The sequence below is a fragment of the Coptis chinensis genome, chromosome 9 (genome assembly GCF_015680905.1).
Source record: "Coptis chinensis isolate HL-2020 chromosome 9, ASM1568090v1, whole genome shotgun sequence".
In the NCBI taxonomy this organism is placed as follows: Eukaryota; Viridiplantae; Streptophyta; class Magnoliopsida; order Ranunculales; family Ranunculaceae; genus Coptis; species Coptis chinensis.
Window position 1 is genome coordinate 14,993,365 of NC_141464.1, and position 21,041 is coordinate 15,014,405.

At 36.6% G+C, this 21,041-nt stretch overlaps 2 protein-coding genes across 9 annotated transcripts; one reads left to right on the forward strand and one right to left on the reverse strand.

Annotated features, from left to right (window-relative positions):
• Positions 1–350: 350 nt before the first annotated feature.
• LOC147474903 (uncharacterized) lies at positions 351–925 on the reverse strand. The gene is made up of 2 exons (XM_086585226.1): positions 690–925; positions 351–624 (listed from the first exon to the last, which is right to left on the reverse strand). The coding sequence occupies exons 1-2, from the start codon at positions 923–925 to the stop codon at positions 351–353; spliced, it is 510 nt and encodes a 169-aa protein (XP_086441352.1).
• Positions 926–3,984: 3,059 nt separating this feature from the next.
• On the forward strand, positions 3,985–20,000 carry LOC147474904 (golgin family A protein (DUF1664)). Of its 8 annotated transcripts, none has more exons than XR_015207248.1 (14): positions 3,985–4,421; positions 6,025–6,086; positions 10,838–10,912; positions 11,213–11,294; positions 15,402–15,472; positions 15,636–15,737; positions 15,945–16,034; positions 16,788–16,862; positions 16,957–16,989; positions 17,096–17,176; positions 18,408–18,541; positions 18,634–18,956; positions 19,357–19,419; positions 19,495–20,000. XR_015207248.1 is itself a non-coding variant. In XM_086581731.1 (12 exons), exons 1-12 carry the CDS (start codon positions 4,217–4,219, stop codon positions 19,645–19,647), a joined length of 1,092 nt encoding a protein of 363 aa, XP_086437857.1. In that variant the 5' UTR covers positions 3,985–4,216; the 3' UTR covers positions 19,648–20,000. The 8 variants fall into 8 exon arrangements, 2 of the variants coding, with proteins under 2 accessions (XP_086437857.1, XP_086437858.1); XR_015207250.1 differs by having other exon boundaries at positions 4,069–4,421; positions 18,634–19,130; XR_015207249.1 differs by having other exon boundaries at positions 4,069–4,421; positions 18,634–19,008.
• The last annotated feature ends 1,041 nt before the right edge of the window (positions 20,001–21,041 follow it).

Below are 21,041 nucleotides of genomic sequence, written 5' to 3' on the forward strand. Positions count from 1 at the left end.
TGATGTATTGGAATTGCTCTTTCTCACATATTCAACTTATGAGAACATATAAGAGGATTGATACTACCCGGAAGATCAGCCATCGACCAAACGAATACATCTTTATTTGTCCTTAAGAACTCCACCAAATTTTGTCTAATATTTGCACTCATCTGTACTCCGATAAAAGTGAAGCAACTTTCATTGTCCTGACCGATATTGACTTTTTGTACTTCTTCCATTGTTTTGCTTGGAACCATTTCCAACTCTGTCTTCATCTCCGATATAAACCTAAAATCTTCCTGACGTTTCTTGGTATCGGACTTTGGAGATAAAACTTATGTTAATTGCTATCTGGTGTCTTCCGAGACTCACCCAGTGTCTACTTTTTTCTCTTTCATCATACCATTCACAGTAACAAAATTGCATTTCTCAGATTCTGACTGATCACCTCTTATCTCATGTGGCCCATAAGCAGTCGGAAATCTGATAACCTGGTAGAAAGTACTCAGAATTGCTCTCATAACATATATCCACTTTCTTCCCAAAATAGCATTATGATCTGAATAATGCTTGATAACTATAAACTTAGTCATAATTGTCTGTGGACCTGCCCTTACTGGCAATTTAATTTCCCCAGCTGGCCTAATAGAGGTTCCATTGAAACCAAACAAATTAAACTGCGGTTTTTCAGATGTGACTCATCAAACCCGATACCCGTATATGCTTTCCAAAACAGAATATTGACTGAACTTCCACAATCAACCAGTACCTTTTGCACATCATATCCTGATATCTTTAATGTAATCAACAAAGCATTATCATGAGGTAACATTACTTTCGATAGATCATCAGGAACAAACATAATAGCTCCAGGTATACTTGCCAATACTAATGCAGGGTTCACCGGTATCGACTCTACGTTCACTTCTAGCACCTCTTTCATTGTTGATATCTTTCGGATTTTATCCCTTATAATCTTTTTCTATGGGATAACCCCCTTATATATCATATTGATTACCCTTAAGGGCTTATCATTCACTATAGCTGTTACTTCCGGTCTAGCATCCGCTCTGAACTCCCGAAGCTTTCCATCTTGCATTAATCTGCCCACTTCTCTGAGCAGCTATAGACACTTATTTGTCTCATGAGTCTTCACCTTATGGAAACTGCAGAAGGGTTTATCATCTATTTCTCGAAGCTTGTAAGTCGGATGCTGGAAATAAGGTTCTTTCCCCACCCTCCTTAAAATGTCCTCCACTGTAGTATTAATAGTGATATAATTACTTGGATCTAACTCCTCTTTTAGTGATCTTTCAAACCTCTTTTTCTGTGACGGCTGGTTTTCTGATTTCGGATAAGAATCTGCCGATTTCCTCTTATCGGATTTGCTATAGTTCTCCTCCTTAGCAGACTTATTTGATTCCGATACCTGTAACACTGGTTGAACCGATGCTGTCAGAATGCCTTCTTCAACTTGCACATTTTTTTCAGTTTTATTATACAACTCTCTCAGAGTTTTAATATCCTTTCGAAGCATATACTTGTGCATATCGGATCCCGGAATAAGCCCTGTCTGAAATGCCATGACTGCTGTCATTTCCGATTCATCTAAATGTTCTACGAGTTGTGCCTCTGCCTTGAAACGCGACAAGAAGGTTTTCAGAGACTCCTTCTTCCCTTGCTTGAGCTGAAACAAAATTGACACTTGCTTGGGTTTTACTCGCTGATGACCATAATTGGTCAAAAACTTCTCCTCAATCTCCCTATAACATGATATTGACCTCTCCTATAAAGAACATAACCACTTCAACGCCTTCCCCTTCAGACTTGAAGAGAAGGACTTGCATAATAAAGAGTCAAGATAGACCGTTCCTTTGTATATCAAAAACTGGTGTTGATATCCGAATAGATGGTCCATCGTATTGCGTATATTTAGGAAGTTTGAACTTCGGTGGAATGGGCATCATCTTGACACTTTTAATGTATCGGATTTCTACCGACATCATCTGCTAGTCTCCTTATCGAAGCTGAAGTTTTCTCTAGAAGTTGGTTTCCTAACTGCTTTTGCATCATCTCTTGTATTATCTCCTTGGTGATGGGTTGTGGTATCGGTATTTCAGGTACCGGCGATGCTTCTGCAATTCTTTCATTTCTTTCTGATGCCTTTTCCATAAAGTGACTAACCGGTTTTGAACTACAAGCCTCATCCTCTTTCCCATGGAGATCTTTTACAACCTGACTCGAACTTCCATTCTTCATCTCTTGATTCTCCTTAAGTAACATAACATGTTGTTTTTCCACTTTCCTCAACCTCTTCAAGACTTGTTAAAGTGAAACTTCTACTTCAATGTTCTCTTCTTGATATCGCTTACTTACTGAAGCTCTTGCATTCCTCGTTTGTGATTGATTATCATTATCCACTTGCTTGCTATTTGCTCTCTTCTTTGGAGCCATTATGATTCACTTCTCACTCTTCTTTCACTCAAACTTTAGAGAAACTTCGGATTCTAAATCGAGGAAAAAGAAAACTTCAAATTTTCTTGTTCTCAATGCACAGACGACACCAATGTGATGTTTAAGAATAATCTTTCTTAATTGTTCTAAGATCACGAAGATTAAAGAATGATTTGAATGAAATTGAATGAAACTGTGTATCGGATTTGAAGTAAATGAAGTTTTTTTATTGAATATTCATGGAGGTTTTACAATCACTCTGATTCTTTCTTTCTCTCTCTTGTTTCTAATACTTTTTGTGAGAATGATCGAATAAATCTTCTTTCACTTCATCCAGTCTTTATATAGTGTCCTTTATTAGCTTTGACCCAATCAATTTTGAAATAACTTGACCCTGCGTGTCCATTGTTTTAAAATTCATCTTTTTAAAGGCACGATTTTCCCACTTCCAATACTTAACAAATATTTGAAATAACCACGAGATATACCGAAATATTGACCCTCGTGTCAATATCTCAAGTTTTAAAATATCATATAAAAATATTTAAAGGCACGATATTTGCCCACTACAACTGCCACCTAAAGATATGCATGCTAACGTACTTGAGGATTGAGAAAGAGAAGTTAAAGATTGGAAATGAATTACTATATTGTAAAAATGCGGTGCATAATTTTTTTTAGTGTGTTTGCTAGCTATTCATGGAGATTTTGTTTTGGAATTTATTATTGGTGGTGGTGGTGGTGGTGGTTGAGGTTGTTAGTGATTGTTGTGGTGGTGGTAATTGATTGTTGAATGAAGCAAGAAGATTAGGAGGGACCATCAGATTGTCTAGATTTGGATGGCCAATACTACACGTTTTCATTAGCTTCAGTGAGATGGACCCAATCTAATGGCATTTTAGAAATAAAACATGTAAGGGTATTTTCGTTTGTTTGGAAAAAGAGGCCAACTGTTAGCTGACGAGATGCGTAAGCATGCCTTGCATTTTAGTTGGTTTTCCCGGTTTTTGGCACACCCGTAATCAATCAAGAATGGCGAAAATATCGATGATATTTATCGGTTTTTTGGGATACACGATATGGAAAAATTCAATAACTTTTTCTGTCGAAATATATCATATTTTCCAATACAAACGATACATATCAGCGATATATATCCGATATATTTGATATATAAATTGATTTGGTTTGACTATCTGACAGCTTTTTTTGACTTTTTGAATGATATTTCCGATATATATTCCGTGAGCGGAGCGAACATTTTGGGAGAAGGGGGGGGGGTTATGCAGACAAAAACCAATTTGGTTGGTTTCTGTCTGTCTGTCCTCATCTATTTCTTTCTGTTTTTTCTCTTCCTCTCTCTCACTCTCTCTTTTCCACTCTACACTCTAAATCTCCACTCTTCCTTCTCTATCTCCACTCCTCCATCTTCCTCTCCCACTCCGCTCACCCCCACTGCTTAGCAGTATACTAGTGATATATTGATTATTTTATAATATATTTTTGATATTTCCGATATATATTGATTTATAAAGTGATAGGGAGTATATGGCCCAAAAAATATTTTGGTTGGTTTCTGTCTGTTCTCATTCCCTCTCTCTCTCATCCTTCATTCTCAACCAAACCTAACTCTTTCTCTCCTCACCACAAACTCTTCTATCCCTCTCTCTTTTTCATCTCCGCTCACACTCCACTGTTTGCAGTTATCTAGTATATATCGGAATTTAGGGTACACAGTAAACGACTTCGAGATTTTTTTAGTTTGTACGGGGAGGGTATTATGGACATTGAGCGAATTCGGCTGGCTGAAGAAGAACAAGTGGAAAGCCAAAAGTCGGACAAAAAGCTCAGTAGTTCCAAAGTCATATATAAGAGATGGGATTACTATTACTATAACAAAAGCCAAAGCCAAAGCCAGCAGCAGAAAAGGGCGATGATGCATACGGGAGTTTCAACTTCAAAAGTTCTCATCCTCGTTGGTGCAGGTCTCTTCTCCTGTCTCAATCATTTCTTCGTTTTCTCATTTATATATTTTATATTTGATCATCAATGGATTCACAGTTTCGATATATACAATTCGGTCACTGACTGAATAAAATATTGTTGTTTCTTCACTCACTTGGAATCAAATATTTTATATGTAATTCAGAGAAATTGATATAATTTAACTGACTTCAGTTAATATATGTACTTATCCAAGGATTTAAGTACCGAGAAACTGGATAGTTCCTTGATCAGAACCAAGCTCAATCACCCATTTGTCGATTGGTCCCAAGCAATATATGCCTGTTTTGAAGGAGTACAAACATAATAATAAGGTGCAGGTGCAGGTGCAAGTGGACGATGAAAACCTGATTGAATTTGGCAAGTTATGATGGGGTGTGAGGGTTGGCAACTATAGTGTTGAAGAGGGGGAGGAAGACCAGAAAAGATTGGGTGGTTGGAGCTTAAAGGGTCAGGTGGCTGGGTGACAACCTTTTAGTTTTTGCTTTTCTGTAACCCCCCCTTTTTCTTTAAATTTTATTTTCCTTTTGTTGTATTAGGGTTTTATTAGGATGATGGGTGGGGATTTAATATAAAAAATAAAAAAAAAATAAAAAAAAAAAAAAAATACAAAACTAATAGAGTTTGATGAAAATTACCACATGATGCGTATCTCAAACTGTTTTAGTAATGGACGAAAATAAGGTAGAAAACTACATCTATGTAATGCTCTATAGATATGTTTATAATTGTATCCACGGCCAGATGAATATCTATGTGCAGACACACGCACATACATTGAATCACTTGAAGTATGTGATTGTTTATTGACCAACATGTCCAGATAAAGTACTATCTGTTACCACTTTTGCTGCTGCTGCACTATAGTCTGTAAAGTCATCATGTAGGGGCAACAGAAAATCTTGTTGACCAATATTTTATAACCACATATACAGAGAGTTGTCGAGAACCAAATGCGTTGAGTATCATGTTCCTTTCCCTCTAGGTCTTTGTCACTGTAGCAGAAGAATTAAATGTTCAACCATCGGAGGAACGAATAGAGCTCCATAGTAGCAGGCTTTGAATGAGATTCTTGTTCTTGAGTTAAATCTATCATTCATGGAGGAGATGGAGAGAATTGCCCTTGTTTTGGGACGAAACATACATGGATTTTGCGCAACCTGGCATGTTATTTGGACCAAGGTGTTTTAACAGGTGGAAGTATCACCTTGTCATGCATCCACAGTAATTGTTTGCACCGCATCAAAGCTATCTTCAACGTTCTCGAATGGGTTTTCATTTTTACATGAATTTTCACTCTTTCCACTTCTGCACTTCGTCTGCTTAATTCATCAATTAATCTGGATAGAGAGGAAAGTTTGAAGTTCTACACAAGGTAGTGGGTCAGGCACTGTAAAATATCAATTGGAGGCATGCATCTTGTGCTGAAAAGTGTTTTTTTCCCGCGTACTAATCAACGGAATTCCTAGTTAAGAACTTCCTTTTTATCTTTCAAAGCTTATCTGATGCATTTATCTGTTTTTGGATATTATGTCATTTGAATGTGCTACTGGGTTCTTTATGTTTTTCCCTTTCATTTTGTAGGTTTGACTGGTTCAGTTGTACTAAGGAGTGGTCGATTATCTGATGTAATCTTACAGCTACAGGTAAATTGATTATTTGAGCTCTCACATGTTGAGCAGATATTTTTAACATACATTAGTTCCGACGTACTTGTAACTGGTGCCAACTGCACCATGTAATATTGAGACTTCATCTTTTCCAGAAAGCCTCTCTCAGACACGTGGATTCACTGACACTCGTGTAAAATATTTTCTTGATAATTGAAGTCTTCTAACCATGGAAACAAATGGTGTTCTGAATAAGTGGACTTACACGAGGAATGAAAGCAATAAGCATCATTTTCCTCTCCATAAGGTACCTTATAAAATGTTGCTTATGTCCTCCTTAGATAAGAAGGTACCTTAGAGAATGAGTGGACTTACTCAAGCTTCCACCTTGATCCAAAAGTTGAACTTACACAAGGAATGAAAGGATCATTTTTTGTGGATATGTTCTTCCCATCATGGAGATTATATTAACAAAAAAATCTGCTTAGATGAGTATGTCTAACATTATCAAAAGGTGTTGCAAACCTGAAAAACTGTGGACCTTTAGCCTGACCACATCTTTTGGCATGGTTATATATAAGCAAATGAGCCAAAATTTCGTGGATACGATTTCGATGGTGGGGAGAACATATTCACAAGAAATAGCCCTTAATTCCTATGGAAGTCTGCTTTTCGGTCGGGATATATTGGTCAAGCTACGTTGACACCCAAAATTGACACCACTACCAAAAATGTACATCCACAATGACTTAATAGCTGATTTTTGGTGGAGATGAATCTCTTACCATGTGGATCATGTCCACAAAAAATGAGCTCGTTCTGATATCTTTAGCCATGTCAAATCAAATGTGTTTTACAAAACAGAATATAGGCCGTCAACAAAATTGCAAATTTAAACACAACTTTTGACAAGGTTCTATATATTGAAATGGGATAAATTTTTGTGGAGATTATATCTATGGTGGGGATATATATCTACCAAAGTCAAACATCAAGTCATTGTCGAAGTACGATGTTCATTATGTCGGAGCATGCTATTGTGTTTGGCCTAAAAGGCCCGTGTCCTCCACGTAACCCTAGTGTGTTGTTCACGTGTTAGAGCAAGTCCAATACATGCACTATATGGGTTGGTAAAAGGCCATATAGCACCCCAAACATCAAATGACCATTTGAAGGGGGCTGTTAGAAGACTCCTAAATTTGGTTGGTGTGATATACCCAGCCAAATTTATGGCTTCATCTAGCAGCTGCTGAAAATAGGTTGCGGAGGACGGATGACATAATTTCTACCGCCTGTGTTAAGCAGAAATTGTGCCGTCCGTATCAATTTAGTACTTCAAAGTTTAAAACCCCATTGAAACTATTTCTACGTTTTTGGCAAGGCAAATTTGACGTGCATGCTAAAAGGTGCAAAAATCTTCTGTGGACCCTTTTAGTAGCTCCACATTGGACCTGCTCTTAGGTTCATGCTGATATGTTTGTTACTAAAAATTACCCGTGTCTTCGACACGATTGATGTTTCTGCTTTGCTGGTATATGTTTTATAAATGCTATTGTTGTGCTTCTATAAAGATTGTTGTATAGCTGTTCAAAATTAGAACACTGAAATGAAGTTATATAATTGATGCCAAAATTTTCTGTAATATTTGTAAGCTCCGCTTCAAGTAATAAAAACTAGTGTCTCAAATAGCTCTAAACTCAAATCAGAACAGATGTACATTCCTATAATTTCTCTATGGGGACGTTAGTGATATAGGTATGAATCAATGACATGGAGAGGTCTACGGTAGATTGTACTACATGGTATTGACAAAAGGCATGCCAAGCAAAGAACATGAATTACTAGTAGTCCTTGATGCCAAATGACTGTCATTTCTAACTTCATTTCTCTTGCCCACGCTTATCGCTTTCTCAACACCTATACTCTCACGCTTATAGCTTTCTTTATAGCTTTCTGATTTTAAAATTAGGAGAATAAATTTAATAAATCTCAAAATGTAAAGACTCCTATTTTGCTTATTGAGCAACAACTTTTCTATGAAAGAGATGAAGGTATAAAAATTCAGCACTTTAATCTGTTCGAAGTAGGGGTGTGCATGGGTACCCAATTACCCGAACCGGAACCGGAACCGGAACCATTTATAGCGGGTATGGGTCCTAAAATGTTATATCCATTTAAAGTGGGTCTTCAAGAACCGACCCGATAAAGAACCGAACCCGTTAGAACCAAATAGTAAAAAACCGATGGGTACCCGAACCGAAACCGAAACCGATTAGTTTGATTTTGATATATAGAATTTAGTATTATATTACACTAAATAAAAACAAACCCAAACATTATTATTATATATAGTATTATATATTTATATATAATTTATATTTGTTAGGTGTAAAATTATACTAAATATATATAACATTTAGCATAATAGTGAATGTGTTATTAAATGCATATTTTATAATATTACATTAAATATGTGTATTATAAATATTAATAATAATATTTACGTGTCTACGTCTATACGTATAGTCGTATACTATGAATTAACTTATGCACTGTCTATATTAACTAATACATGAACGTGTATGTGCTTGATATATATATATATTAGATAACGAATACGTGCAATGCTAACTAACAATTATGGTACATGTAGTATTTATTCTATATATGACGCATTACGTATAGTATAATATATATATATTCGATTTAAAATATACACATACATATAATGTATGAGAATGTATTTAAAATTTTTAGATAACTTTCAAATATTATTATTGAATTTAGGACCATTACTTCTTATAAAAGGACAAAAATATCGATGACAAGTGTTATAGTCCCCGTAAACCAACTTTTATATCGGTTATATAACTAAAAAAAATAATTTTAGCAATAAAAATGTATAACCCGATAAAGAACCGGAACCGACTTATTTAATGGGTATGGGTCTGGGTTTTAAAAATATAAGAAAAAACCCGAAAGAACCGAACCTGATAGGAATCGCTAAAAATAGACCCAGAACCGAAACCGGTAAGAACCGACCCATGAACACCCCTAGTTCGAAGCTTCTTTTCAAGCATTTTTCTATCAATACCAACTCTTAGGAGGAAAATATATTTAAGCAGTAGTCTCATTCAGCGAAAAAAAAAAAACATTGACCAACAATAAGACCTACAGAATCTTGCGGCTGAGAATCTTAAGATAATTATCATTCACAAAATATAGTTGAGTAGTTGACATACAACACTGAGATTCAACCTGGTATTGTACCTTGCAGGGAAGACAAAACTAATAATATCATAACAATGCTATTCAAAGTTTAGCAGCATGCTCATTGCCTTCCAACTTGATGCACATTGTTGATCTACAGCCCCAAGCAATGCGTTTTAGTACTGATTGTTTAATCCATTAGAAGTTGTTACCTTCCAAGTTCATCTACCATTAAGCTTATATGTACTATCTTAAGTTAAAACAGTAAAGCAAATAAGCGAAGACCAATTGCATACAAACAGAAGAAAAAAAAAATGTAATACAATATATTACAATAGCAACCAAAAGAAATAGCAAACAATAATGGTGGACTTACTACATAGAGTTGATTTCTGTAAAAAGCAACTAATCCTTTGAATTCCATAAAAATGGATGGGTCAAAATTATTTATCGCAATTATCATTTAACAAAATCTAAGGTCATTATTTTTTCCATAAATGTCATTTACCAAGACCCTGCAAAGTGATCTTCACCGTAGATTTCGTTTGTCTTGGCTCCTTGCCAGTAAAATCTATGCCGTAGAGTATCCAACAACTCTATTTTGTTATAATAGATACTCCTTGCCGGCCTTGCAAAATAGTATAAATGTTAATGGGCCTCTCCACTTATCACCAATTGCTTTAAGTTCGATGCTCATAGTGTTTAAGAGATTTTTTTTATCTAAATTTTTTTTATTTGAGGAGATTATTCTTAGCTCTGACTGATACAAATATCATTTAAAATTATGTATAGAACACAAATGACTCAAGTGTTTCTTTGAACAAATAATTGAATTTATGCTGTCAGAAAAGAGTTGAAATTCATTAATTTGAATGAGCAAATCCTCTGTTAAGTAGAGGTTCCCAGGTCTACTTGAGTTTCAAATTATTATTTTATTTATTTATTTATTTTAATACTTGGTTTTAGGGTATTCACTTTGATTTTTATCTTAATTACTCACAACTGGGTTGTAGATCAATTGTGGAGACAGGCAATTCTCAAAGCTTGTATTGTGTGTCGAGAGACATAGAGTAGGACAAACCTAGGTTGTTCTTCCTAGTATTTTTGGTCTCGCCGAGCTGTAATCAAGGAACTGAAATTTGGTTCTCTATTTCATCTTACCCTCTTTCAAATTATTCTCTTGATCTCTTAGAGAATGTGAGATGAGTCTCCGCCTCTATATTATTTTCAGTATAAGGTTTTCATCTTTCTTTCCAGTCATTTTCATTAAAGTCCCATTTTCTACTGTTGTGGTAAAACGTCTTGTGGGGTGGGGTTATATGGGAGATCTAGACCTTATCCATTAATCATTGAAATAAAATTAACTTCCGGCATTTTGCTAACTATCTTTTAGTTTCTGCTATCAAAATCCCTTGAAGTTCTATTTTGCATTGCTAGGTAATGATGTATATTGACACACACCCACACACACACTAAAGTTTGTAACTTTTTTTGTCATTCATATTTAACATTAAACTTTACGTTGCTAGTATGTTTATCCATTATCTATGATAGTAATGAATTGACACATTTTTAAGGAATTGATGAAAGGTGTGAATAAAGCTGAAACCTCATCTTCTGGAAAGTATGATACTGCTCTACTTGCAGCTCAGGTATCGATCTGATTGTTCTGGGCCTTGGTGAATGTATATTACTTTGTTTTACTCTGGTTATCTTGTTCAACTTTTATTGCAAAAGTTTTATTTATCTAGACAACTCTTTGATGAACGGGCTTTATTGTATCTTTCTAGCAACACATACTTTTCTTGTTTAAAGTTTGAATTATAGCAGCAATCTATAATTAAGTGTATTGCTTATTTATTTATAAAAGGTCAAAATTTGTCTTCCCATCTATTTTCTTCTAGTTAATTTAGCTTCTTTACAAAAATAGTTTGTGTGTGTTATCTTTTTAGGTTCAACGTTTGGCGCAAGAGATCAGGGAGTTGACATTATCCAGGCCTGTGACCATTTTAAATGGAGACTCAGCTACTGCTGGTACGTATACAATAAACTTTAATCAGGTCGCTTGTTCAGAAGGATAATTTGTCAGCACATTCAGTAGTGCCTGATTGTTGGATACTAACTATGCAAATTGTACCATCCTTCTTCAAGTCACAATAAGTGTGGACTAGCAGTGAACATGTGAACCTAATTCTCTTAAGATTTACATACTTCTAAGTTAAAATGATATATTCCTCAAGTGAAGACAAAGCTTCGTGATTACATGAAACATAGGTCAAATGCTTACCAGTGAACTAAGGGAAAATTAACAAAATGACAACTGGTATAGGCATGCTAAATGGAGTTTAGGTTTAGGACTAGCTATGCTGAATGGGGATCTGATGTAACTTGTTGGCGGAAGCTTCAACAATGGTTAACCATCAATTAAGTTTTTCAAACACGACGAACAACTGTCATAGAAATAATATTCAATATTAACCATCTAACAATGAAGGCCTTGATGCGTTCACATAATAAACCTTGTTCGAATTCTAATTCGATACCAAAACAGAAAGCTTACTAAATACCTATTTTAAAAACAAATAAGAAACTAATGAAATAGAACTAGTTTGTAATTCTTAAGCTAATAGGAGGCAGTCATCATGATTTCAATCTCCCCGACTTGAAAGCAGACTCGTCCTCGAGTTTGAATTCACGAAAATCTTCAGATGCACGTAATCATATACGTCACCCTCCTTGAGTTGTAGAAAATTCGACCTCAAATTTTGGCTTTGTGTTGACTCACAAAACAAACCAAGTACCACAATGTTAAGGTTCGCCCTCAAATAATTCCATTGAGAATAAGTGAGGATTGGCAGTCCATTGAAGATACATCTGGAGGCTTTGTTGCAACAAGAAGAAAACTTCTTTGTGGATTCGGTAAGAAAAGGATCCACATAGTTATCCAAATTATCACCTGGCATTGTGTCAAACAGTTGGCCTTCATGGAACAAATTTGCAATCACAAGGTCATTTGCTCCATAGTCTTCATTTAGTGCAATCAGTTATGGTGGATGACCTTGACTAAACGAAGGTTCTGATGATGAATTCATAAGTAATACATTACCCCATGGTTGTATACCCAATCTCCATCCATTATGCCATGGTTGGCAACATCTCCTCTATACTGTTGCAACACATGACTACATGACCAGTTCAACTTTTCCAAATCATGTGTTTGGTTGACTGTAATGAGATGAACACTAATAAGAAAATATCCCCAGATTATAACCTTTGGCTGGTTAGCAAGAACTGGAACAAAGTTTTGACTTTGTGCCACCACCTGGCCATGCTCCAATCCAGGCCCACAGTTATGTGGATCTGCTCCAAATGTATCCACCCCTCATATATAGCTTCTTCCCAAGAAGTTCTGCTTCAAAACAAACAGAGTACTTATAAAATCACTCGATGGGGAGGCTGATGAAATCCAAACTTGACTGTGCCAGTGAAATCCAGTCTTCCTAGTCACTGTGAAGCTCAGGTTCATGGCAAGAAGAGTCTTGAAGCATAAACTCCCTAACTGACTTTTCGATGGCTTTCTTCTCAGTCACTTTCCTTCTGTGGTTTCTTATTAATGTCGTTAGTGCAATTGGAAAAAGAGGTGGTGGTGGTGTGGTCGATTTTGTTTCCTCACCATGTTCTACTGAAATTTTGTTTGGTAGCGCGGCAACTTTGTCCTTGATGATAAGAACATGACAAGGAAAGTTGGCAATTGAAAGAGACTGCTGGTTTGCAATCAATTGAGGCAGCGATGGTGCGGCTATACTTCAAGGTGATACCTTCGTTCTGAAGGTGGATTTTTAATGGCGACAACCATGTGTGTAGAATCACCAAAGCTGATTAATTCAGATTCTCCATTGCTAGATTGACCCACTAATGTGCTGATCAAAGAAGTTGGAACAGGTGTGACCAATTGGCGGATTAGCTTGGTTTCCAAGTTAGTCTCAAAGTCTTGTCTCGTGGATTGGAGAAGATGGTGGCGGTGTTTGAACATGTTGCTTCTTTTGGTGATTAATATGACCACTATGTATCCTTGGAGTAACGGGATCATTCGCATAAACGTCCTCCTGATCGATTGGACAAAATTTACTCCCTCGATTTGGATGATTGGTTGTTTACCGAATGTGGTCCTGTTCTGGCTCGTGTCAAACACAGTGGTGTTGATGGACCAAAAGTTGTTGACGCAGTCTAGCAGGCACACCATTTCCTTTCTGATCAATCCCTATTTATTCTCTGCCATGTTTGTGGGTGTGTGTTGCACGGTGTTGTTTCCCATGACAGCTATGTTGCTGGGTACCAACAACTTTTGCTTTATGAATAGAGTGATGAACACCTTTTGGGTATCACTTTCCTCCATTGTGATAGGCAGATAACTAGTTAGACTTTGGTTGTGAACTAATGGCTAGCGATCAAAACAAGATAACAACTCATCAATGTGAGTTTGGTTGTTGGGATGGGTAATGTGTCTCGAAATCATCATACTCACCTTGGTCAGAATATCCATCATTGGAATCAATAAAGACTCCTGATCTTCGCAATCGTAGTAATCATCGATCTTCGTGGCACAAAATTTTGGCGGTGGAAACTTGGGATTGGGTGTTTGGGGAACGAAATTTGGAGGGAGGTTCATACCTTCGAAGGAGGAAACCTCTGCAAGTTCTTCCATACATGAGATTGGTATGGTACTTCGGCCTGTGGGAACTTTGCGGCGGTGATGATTCTTTTCTACCTCTTCTTCGATCATCCATCACTAAAAATCTGCAAAGACATTAATGGCTCCAATACCAAATTTTGATGCACTTGCGTGCAATAAGGATGTGAATGTTTTTTTATTGATAAGTAAATAGATATTTCATTGATATAAACATGCAAATACATAGAAATAGTAGGATGAGGTATTCTTTCAGCGAAAACAGCTGAAAGAAAGAACAACATCAAATGTACACAAGAAACAAAACACAACGTTCTCAAATCAAAATGTCTTTCCATCTACACACAAAGTGCTCAAAAGGAATGTTACTAGTTTCTTCATGAACTTTGGCCCAAAAGAATAAGAGGCCTTTAATTGACATGATTACCAAATAAGGATATGAATGTGATGCTGAAGAATCATGAACTAGTTGCTTGTGAGCCACTACGGTTGTTGTGCGCGACAACCAGACTTGAAACCCACAAAATTGAGAAGGAAATCACAAAAGAAACCCTGCAATTAATTAAACAAAATCTTACACACAAACACAAAGTTTATTATCAATCAACCCCGTATGGCCAAAGGCCTACAACTCAATTTATAGCTAAAGAAGCCAATGAATTTAGAAACTAGCCATCTAATTCAAATTTAGAAACTAAATTACCTAATTTTGAGAATTAAAAATAAACGTGAAAAAAGAGCCTATGCTGCTAAGAACATTAAAATAGCAATCAAGCAATATTCTAAAAAGCCCTAGTAATACGCAAACCAATACGTACTGCATTAAATTTGATGTTACTTGATGGAGGAAGCTTTAACTGTGGTTAACATCAATTGAGTTTAATGAAAGAAACACCAAAAACTAGGGTTTAATCCTTCAAACAAAATGAACAATTGTTTTAGAAATAATATTCAATAATAATCATCTAACAATGAAGGCCTAGATGCCTTCATATAATAAACCTTGTTCCTAATTCTAATTGGAAACCAAAATAGCAACCTTACTAAATACCCTATTATTAAAGCAAATAAGAAAGTAATAAAACAAAAACTAGCTACGAATTCTTAAGCTAATAAGTACACAAGAACTAGGAGGTAGTTATAATGATTTCAGGATGCATCCGGATTGTTGCCTAAAATTAGATGTTATGTTATATAGAAAGTAGCTTAATTCCGAGTTTCCGCTTTCGAATTTGAACTCCTGAGAACTAGGGTTAGTTACGGAAATTGGGTCCGTCTTACTGATCCTAACAAGTAAGTATGTTTAGATGGTCATGATAGTGGTAGTGATCATACAAATATACGGAGCAATATGGGTTGGGTGTGTTTTGTCCGTGTTAATGAACTTTCATGCATCTACACGCCTGTTACTTACTCTGATAGAGATGTTGATATGTTTCTTATCCACTTAGGGAATCTTGCATCTTACTTGGTTCCTGCTGCTGCAGTTGGAGCAATGGGCTACTGTTATATGTGGTGGAAGGCATGATTCTAAATTTCAAACTGACTAATTGTTTGATGGAATTTAATTTCAAACGGACTAATTGTTTGATGGAATTTACAGAGTCTTTCTGATTTAATTTGATCTTGCGTGTAAATTCACATTTCTTCTTACGTGTAATTTTGAGTTTTCCAATATATTGCAGGGATGGTCGTTTTCTGATGTTATGTTTGTGACAAAGCAAAACATGGCAAACGCAGTTGCAAATGTGTCAAAACAGTTGGAGCAAGTAACCACTGTTTTAGATGTATGTTCAGATAACTTAAAAATCGGCTATCAGAAAGGGTAAAAAAAAAGAAAAAGAAAAAATGGTTTCTAGTGAACATATTTTTCTTTGTTCTTGTTTATCTTCTATTTTAATTCTTTAAGATAAATCATAAATGTGATAGCCACCATGATTTTGATTGCTTCAGCCATTTTGACTAAAAGTCATTTCTTGTATATCAATTTTCAGTCAACAAAAAGGCACCTGAGCCAGAGGCTTGAGAATTTGGTTGGGAAGTTGGACGAGGAGATGGAAACCACAAAGCTAATTGCCAATGAGGTAGGGACACCATATATAAGCACTCAGAAGCAGTTGAAAGTGTTAAAAGAGGACAATAGGTTGAAGAAATATCGGATCTGGAGAGCTTGAATGTTGCTTGAAAAAGTTAACGTTGTACCTGCTATAGTTGTTAGAGATCTTGCATATATTCAGTAAAGGATATGGGCTAAAATGTTCATTATCCCATAATTGGATCAATTTATTTCTAAGAAGGTTACAAGTTAGCCCACTATCACTAATATAAACTTCCTTTCAGACACTTCCTATCTCTAAAAAACCACCTTATCCTTTTGCCAATTATTTAACAAAAAAGGAGACATTGAGTAAGCAGGCCCCGTCTTTAGTCAGACTTTGATTGGATAGGTTAGGCAGACCCTCAACTGTATTAATTAGGAAATTCTAACATAGAGAGTTCCTATCTCATCCTCCTCTTCTAACATTGTAATATTTAATATGAAGTTTATCTTTGCGAAGGAAGATATGCAATAAATGTGTATGTCTTTAGGGCATCTAGAAATAGCTAATTATTCACAATATCAATCTGTACTATCAGGGAAAGGAAAAAAGAAGACGTACGCCAATCAGAAGTCCTGAACGTCAATGCGCTCTTAAGCTGATCTAGACTTCCGGAAGAACATTGATCGCGTTCTTTCTGGGTCTTGCATCAGAGCTCTCATTTCCTCTTTAAATTCTGCGAGTTGATACTTTGTTAAGTACACCATTTTTGTTTTTCTGAAACTTGTTCCTTTGTAGGTCATCAAGGTGAAGTCAGATCTTTTTCAGATTGGATTTGATGTTGGAGTCATCCAGAAGATAGTGTCTGGGCTGGTACGTTAACTATACACATGCATGCAATGATTGGCTTTAAATTTTTAATGGGTCTTGTAATGATATGGTTCCATGAATCTTTCATTGCGCACAGGAAGGGAAGATTGAACTTATTGAAAGCAAACAGGTTATGTATAATTTTGTATTATTGAAACAAACACTTTCCCTAGTTTATATTTATCTATTTGAAGCTTTTTCAAGCGATTTAATTCTTTGTTTTCCATACTGTGCAGGATATCACTAATTCAGGTCTCTGGTATCTATGTCAATTTGCCGGGGTTATTAAAGATGGGGTCAATCATAACCATACCCAGGTCTCACATTCCTTATTATGGAACAATCATGCTTCCAAAGAATGATTATCGTACTTTAGTATATGATTGTATGCTTTGTAGAGAATTTGCAAGTCTCTACACTGGTTGTGTTATAACACACTCAAAGAGAACTAAACCTTAAGAAAAAGAAATAGAGAGCAAAGAGAAGTGATGGAGCTTAAACTTTAAGCGAGTAGACTTGCATCAGGAAACTATCCCTAAGAGCCCAAACCTGCTAGGTTTTCTAGAGTTGAAGTTTCCTGAAGTATATGGTTTCTAAGTAATGTACAACTTGACTTCTAAACTAATTAGAAGTCTATTGTAGCTTTAACTAGGGTTCCAGGATGATTAAAAAGTTTTCTTTTACACTTTAATCAGCAAGAAAACCTACTTTAAGTAAATGGCAAAGACTCGCCGCTGCTTTGGAACTTATAGACATGGGTGAGGCTTTTCCCACCTCCCCAAATGCACTCATTTTCTGAAACTGGTTTTAGGAAAATTCGAAGCAGCACATGACTTTCTTCCATAGAAACCTTTTGGCATCTGAATCTCAAATATTCACACTGTTTCAATTCACTAAGTGAAGTCATTTGTTTCCATCAGTAATACCATTATATTAGATGCTGAAGTTGTCCCTTCTAATCCACCCCCACTGAGAAAACGGCCATGGCTAGCATTTGGTGAATTTCTTGAACTGGTTGATAGAGGAGCGGTTCCCCATCACATTTTTTAGCAAAAAACTTTGCTTCCTCTTTGCCCCAAACGTCAGAACCATAAACGTCACTGACCTGTCCTACCACATTCTTCAGAAAGCACTTCTTGCAGAACCACCCCAAAAACGATTACCACATTCTTCAAAGTGCAGCTTTTGCAGAACCTCCTGTGCTATCTCTGAAAATGGGCAATTCAAGCATGCACCTAATAAGGATATGATTTTTATACAAATTATTGTGCGCGAGAAGGAACCTAGGAATTGTTGCCAACAACTTCCAGGCTTTGTTCTTGTTCAGGGGATTGTCCCATTTTTTAGGTATGGAACATACAAGCTCATCTACCCATGGGTGTCTTCAGTAAAAACTGGTCCAGAAAAGGGTCCTCGAGTGTCACCAGTAGATACTGCTTGGTACTCGACTGGAACAGACCTTGTTTCATTTCATACCAACATTGAAGACACAATGCATTTGAATATGAATACCTGAACACATAATGCATTTGCAATGCCTCTTTTCAGTTATGGGCAGCTGGAAGCCAGTTCCGCTCATCCCGATCCTTGCACTTGCGTTCCATTTCACAATCAGCTGATAATTACTGAATACAATCAGACGCTGTACCACCAGTTCGAATGCAAATGAGAGGCCATCCTGAGTTGCGTTATACTCAACTTTATTATTTGAGGCTTAAAACCTCAAACACACAGATGATTTGAGCCTTTATTAATTGTCTCATTGGATGAGCAGTGACAAGAAGCTGGATCTTCCTTACAGTTTGAGCCTTCTCCCGATTAAAGCCATACAAAGGCTTCTGAGTGGGAGCATGTTTGCTTTTAGGGGCCCATCTGCTTGGAAACTAGGATGCAACAAAATCTTGTGCACCTATGAGTTCCCAGCACCACGGTGAGCACCTGTATGTATTTGTGAGGCATGAGGACTTCCCTAGCATCTGTGTCAGTGAACAGGAGGTCAGTGGTCATAAGGCTGAGTTAGTGGTGGAATACCGGAAGACCCTCAACTGCGGCCTGTGCTTCTTTTACCATTCTCAGCTGCATTGCCACTCACATCAGGTGCCTATTACATATCCAAAGCTTATGGAATCAAGCCCAACATAGTTCAGTGGTAAATCTTGGCTTTGATTATAGAGCTTATAGAGTTGGTTTCCTAGATTGCTTGGACTTCAAGCAATTAGATTTTCTGTTCAAAATGATCCTACGATTCCAAACGGACTATGACAGGACTACGTGAGTCTATTAGATAATTTTTTAGATTAATGTAACACTGTTCTGCCTAAACTTAAAGCTTTTTGCATATTAGAGTTTCCATCTAATTGAAAAACCCGAGAAAGTAAAGAAATCTATCCTTTATTACATGAACAAGTTAATCAAGCATTGCATCTAGTTGATCTTCATGCATTTACCCCTTAGCATTGAGCAATCCTATTTAATTTATCTTTTTGCAATGTTACAGGATGTTGGTAGTACAAAACTTCCACCAGATCGTTTGATGTTGATGGAGGATGATAAACTCAAGGTACAATACACCCCTTCTTGAAAGGCTGTTTAAATTCTGTGTTAAATCTATTCATCCTTGGGTTGAATCTTTCAGGGGCTTCAGTTCATTGCTGATACGACTGATACAGGAGATGCGGCTAAGAGGTCTATAATACAGAAGGATAAATCGACCAAAAGCAATCTGATAACTACCTCCAGAATACATAGGCCATATTCAGTTGGTATTTCTTATGCTCCTGATGCATGATGTCATTACATTATTTCTCAGGATGAGCTTCTCTACTACTAAATCTGCGGGGTCACACAAGCTTCTACACTTGTTCTTTGGCTTCGCTTGAGTTGGTTTGCTTTTGAAAGTAGTCTGAATTTGCTTGCGTTGGTTAGCTTACGCTTACGAAAGCTATTGTTTCAGATCCCATTTATTAATGATTCTGTTCGTCCTGGAGTAGTGTACATGTTGAAAAATAAGAGCGTCCGGTTTATTCTATTCTTGTATGCATCAATAAATTGTAATCCATCACGTGAATGCTTATTCTGGTAATTCTGGTAAGCACACTGTTTCTTTGAGTAGGCATATATTGATTCTCTCTTTTTTTTTGCTGGGTAAGAGTAAATTTTATTAAATAGAGAATACAAGGTGTTTAGGTTGGGCAATAGAGTGCACCACCTATTGCATACAGGAAATGAATACTCATCACATAAGGAAGAAGTATTCTCATTATACAACTCTCATAAAACACTCGTATGGTGCTTTTGATTTTTGCAGCCAAGGAAGTTTACCACTACAAAGATTTCTTGTTCATTCAAAGCAACACCTAGCCTTTGACGAAGCATTTGCCGAAAAGTTGGCCTCCCTCTAAATTGATGTAATCTTAAAGGTGTGTAGCTTCCTCAGGCAATTCTTCCAGAGCCTTGTTGGGCTGTGGAACCGTCGAGCGTATGAAGCTCCGGTATCTCACCAGTAAGCTTTAGAGTTCTGAAACTTTTTGGAATTTTGACGACTTGTCGATATTTCGGCCCCAAACCTTTTCTCTTCTTTTTTTTTATGTACACCTATATAAAGGAAATAGATTAGGGTTTTGAGACAACCTTTTGAGAGATTCATTTCTTGGGTATTGTGGGAGCTCTATTGAGCTAGGGTTTGAGTGAGGCCTCTTGTTCTTGATTCTTGATATCTCTTGTAAACTCTCCAATCTTTGCTATAAAGGAAACTTGGCTCTTGTGTGGATGTAGATAACATTTACCGAACCACCTAAATCTTTGTGTCTCTTTGCATATTTACTTCTTTATTTATTGTTTGCTTGCTATGGGTGATGATAAATTAGTGGCTTTGTTTGTTTGAGTTTGTTGTGATAACTACCAAAGTCTTGAGTGGGTGATTTCCTTGGTGTGAGCTCAAAGTTGAAATCATTTGGGATAAAAAGTAACTAGATTGAGGTGTGACTTTCTAGTGAAATCTCCCAACAAGTGGGTATCGGAGCTACAGGACTGTAACAGAGCTACAGAGTGTGTGAGGAAAAGACTCCACCTTTAGCATTGGAGGCTAGGTGTTTGAAGAAATTCCTCTGAGAGGTTCTCCACCGTTGGTTTTGATTCAGTAAAGTCATGACGACCGACAAAGAAAGCTACAGGATAGAGAAG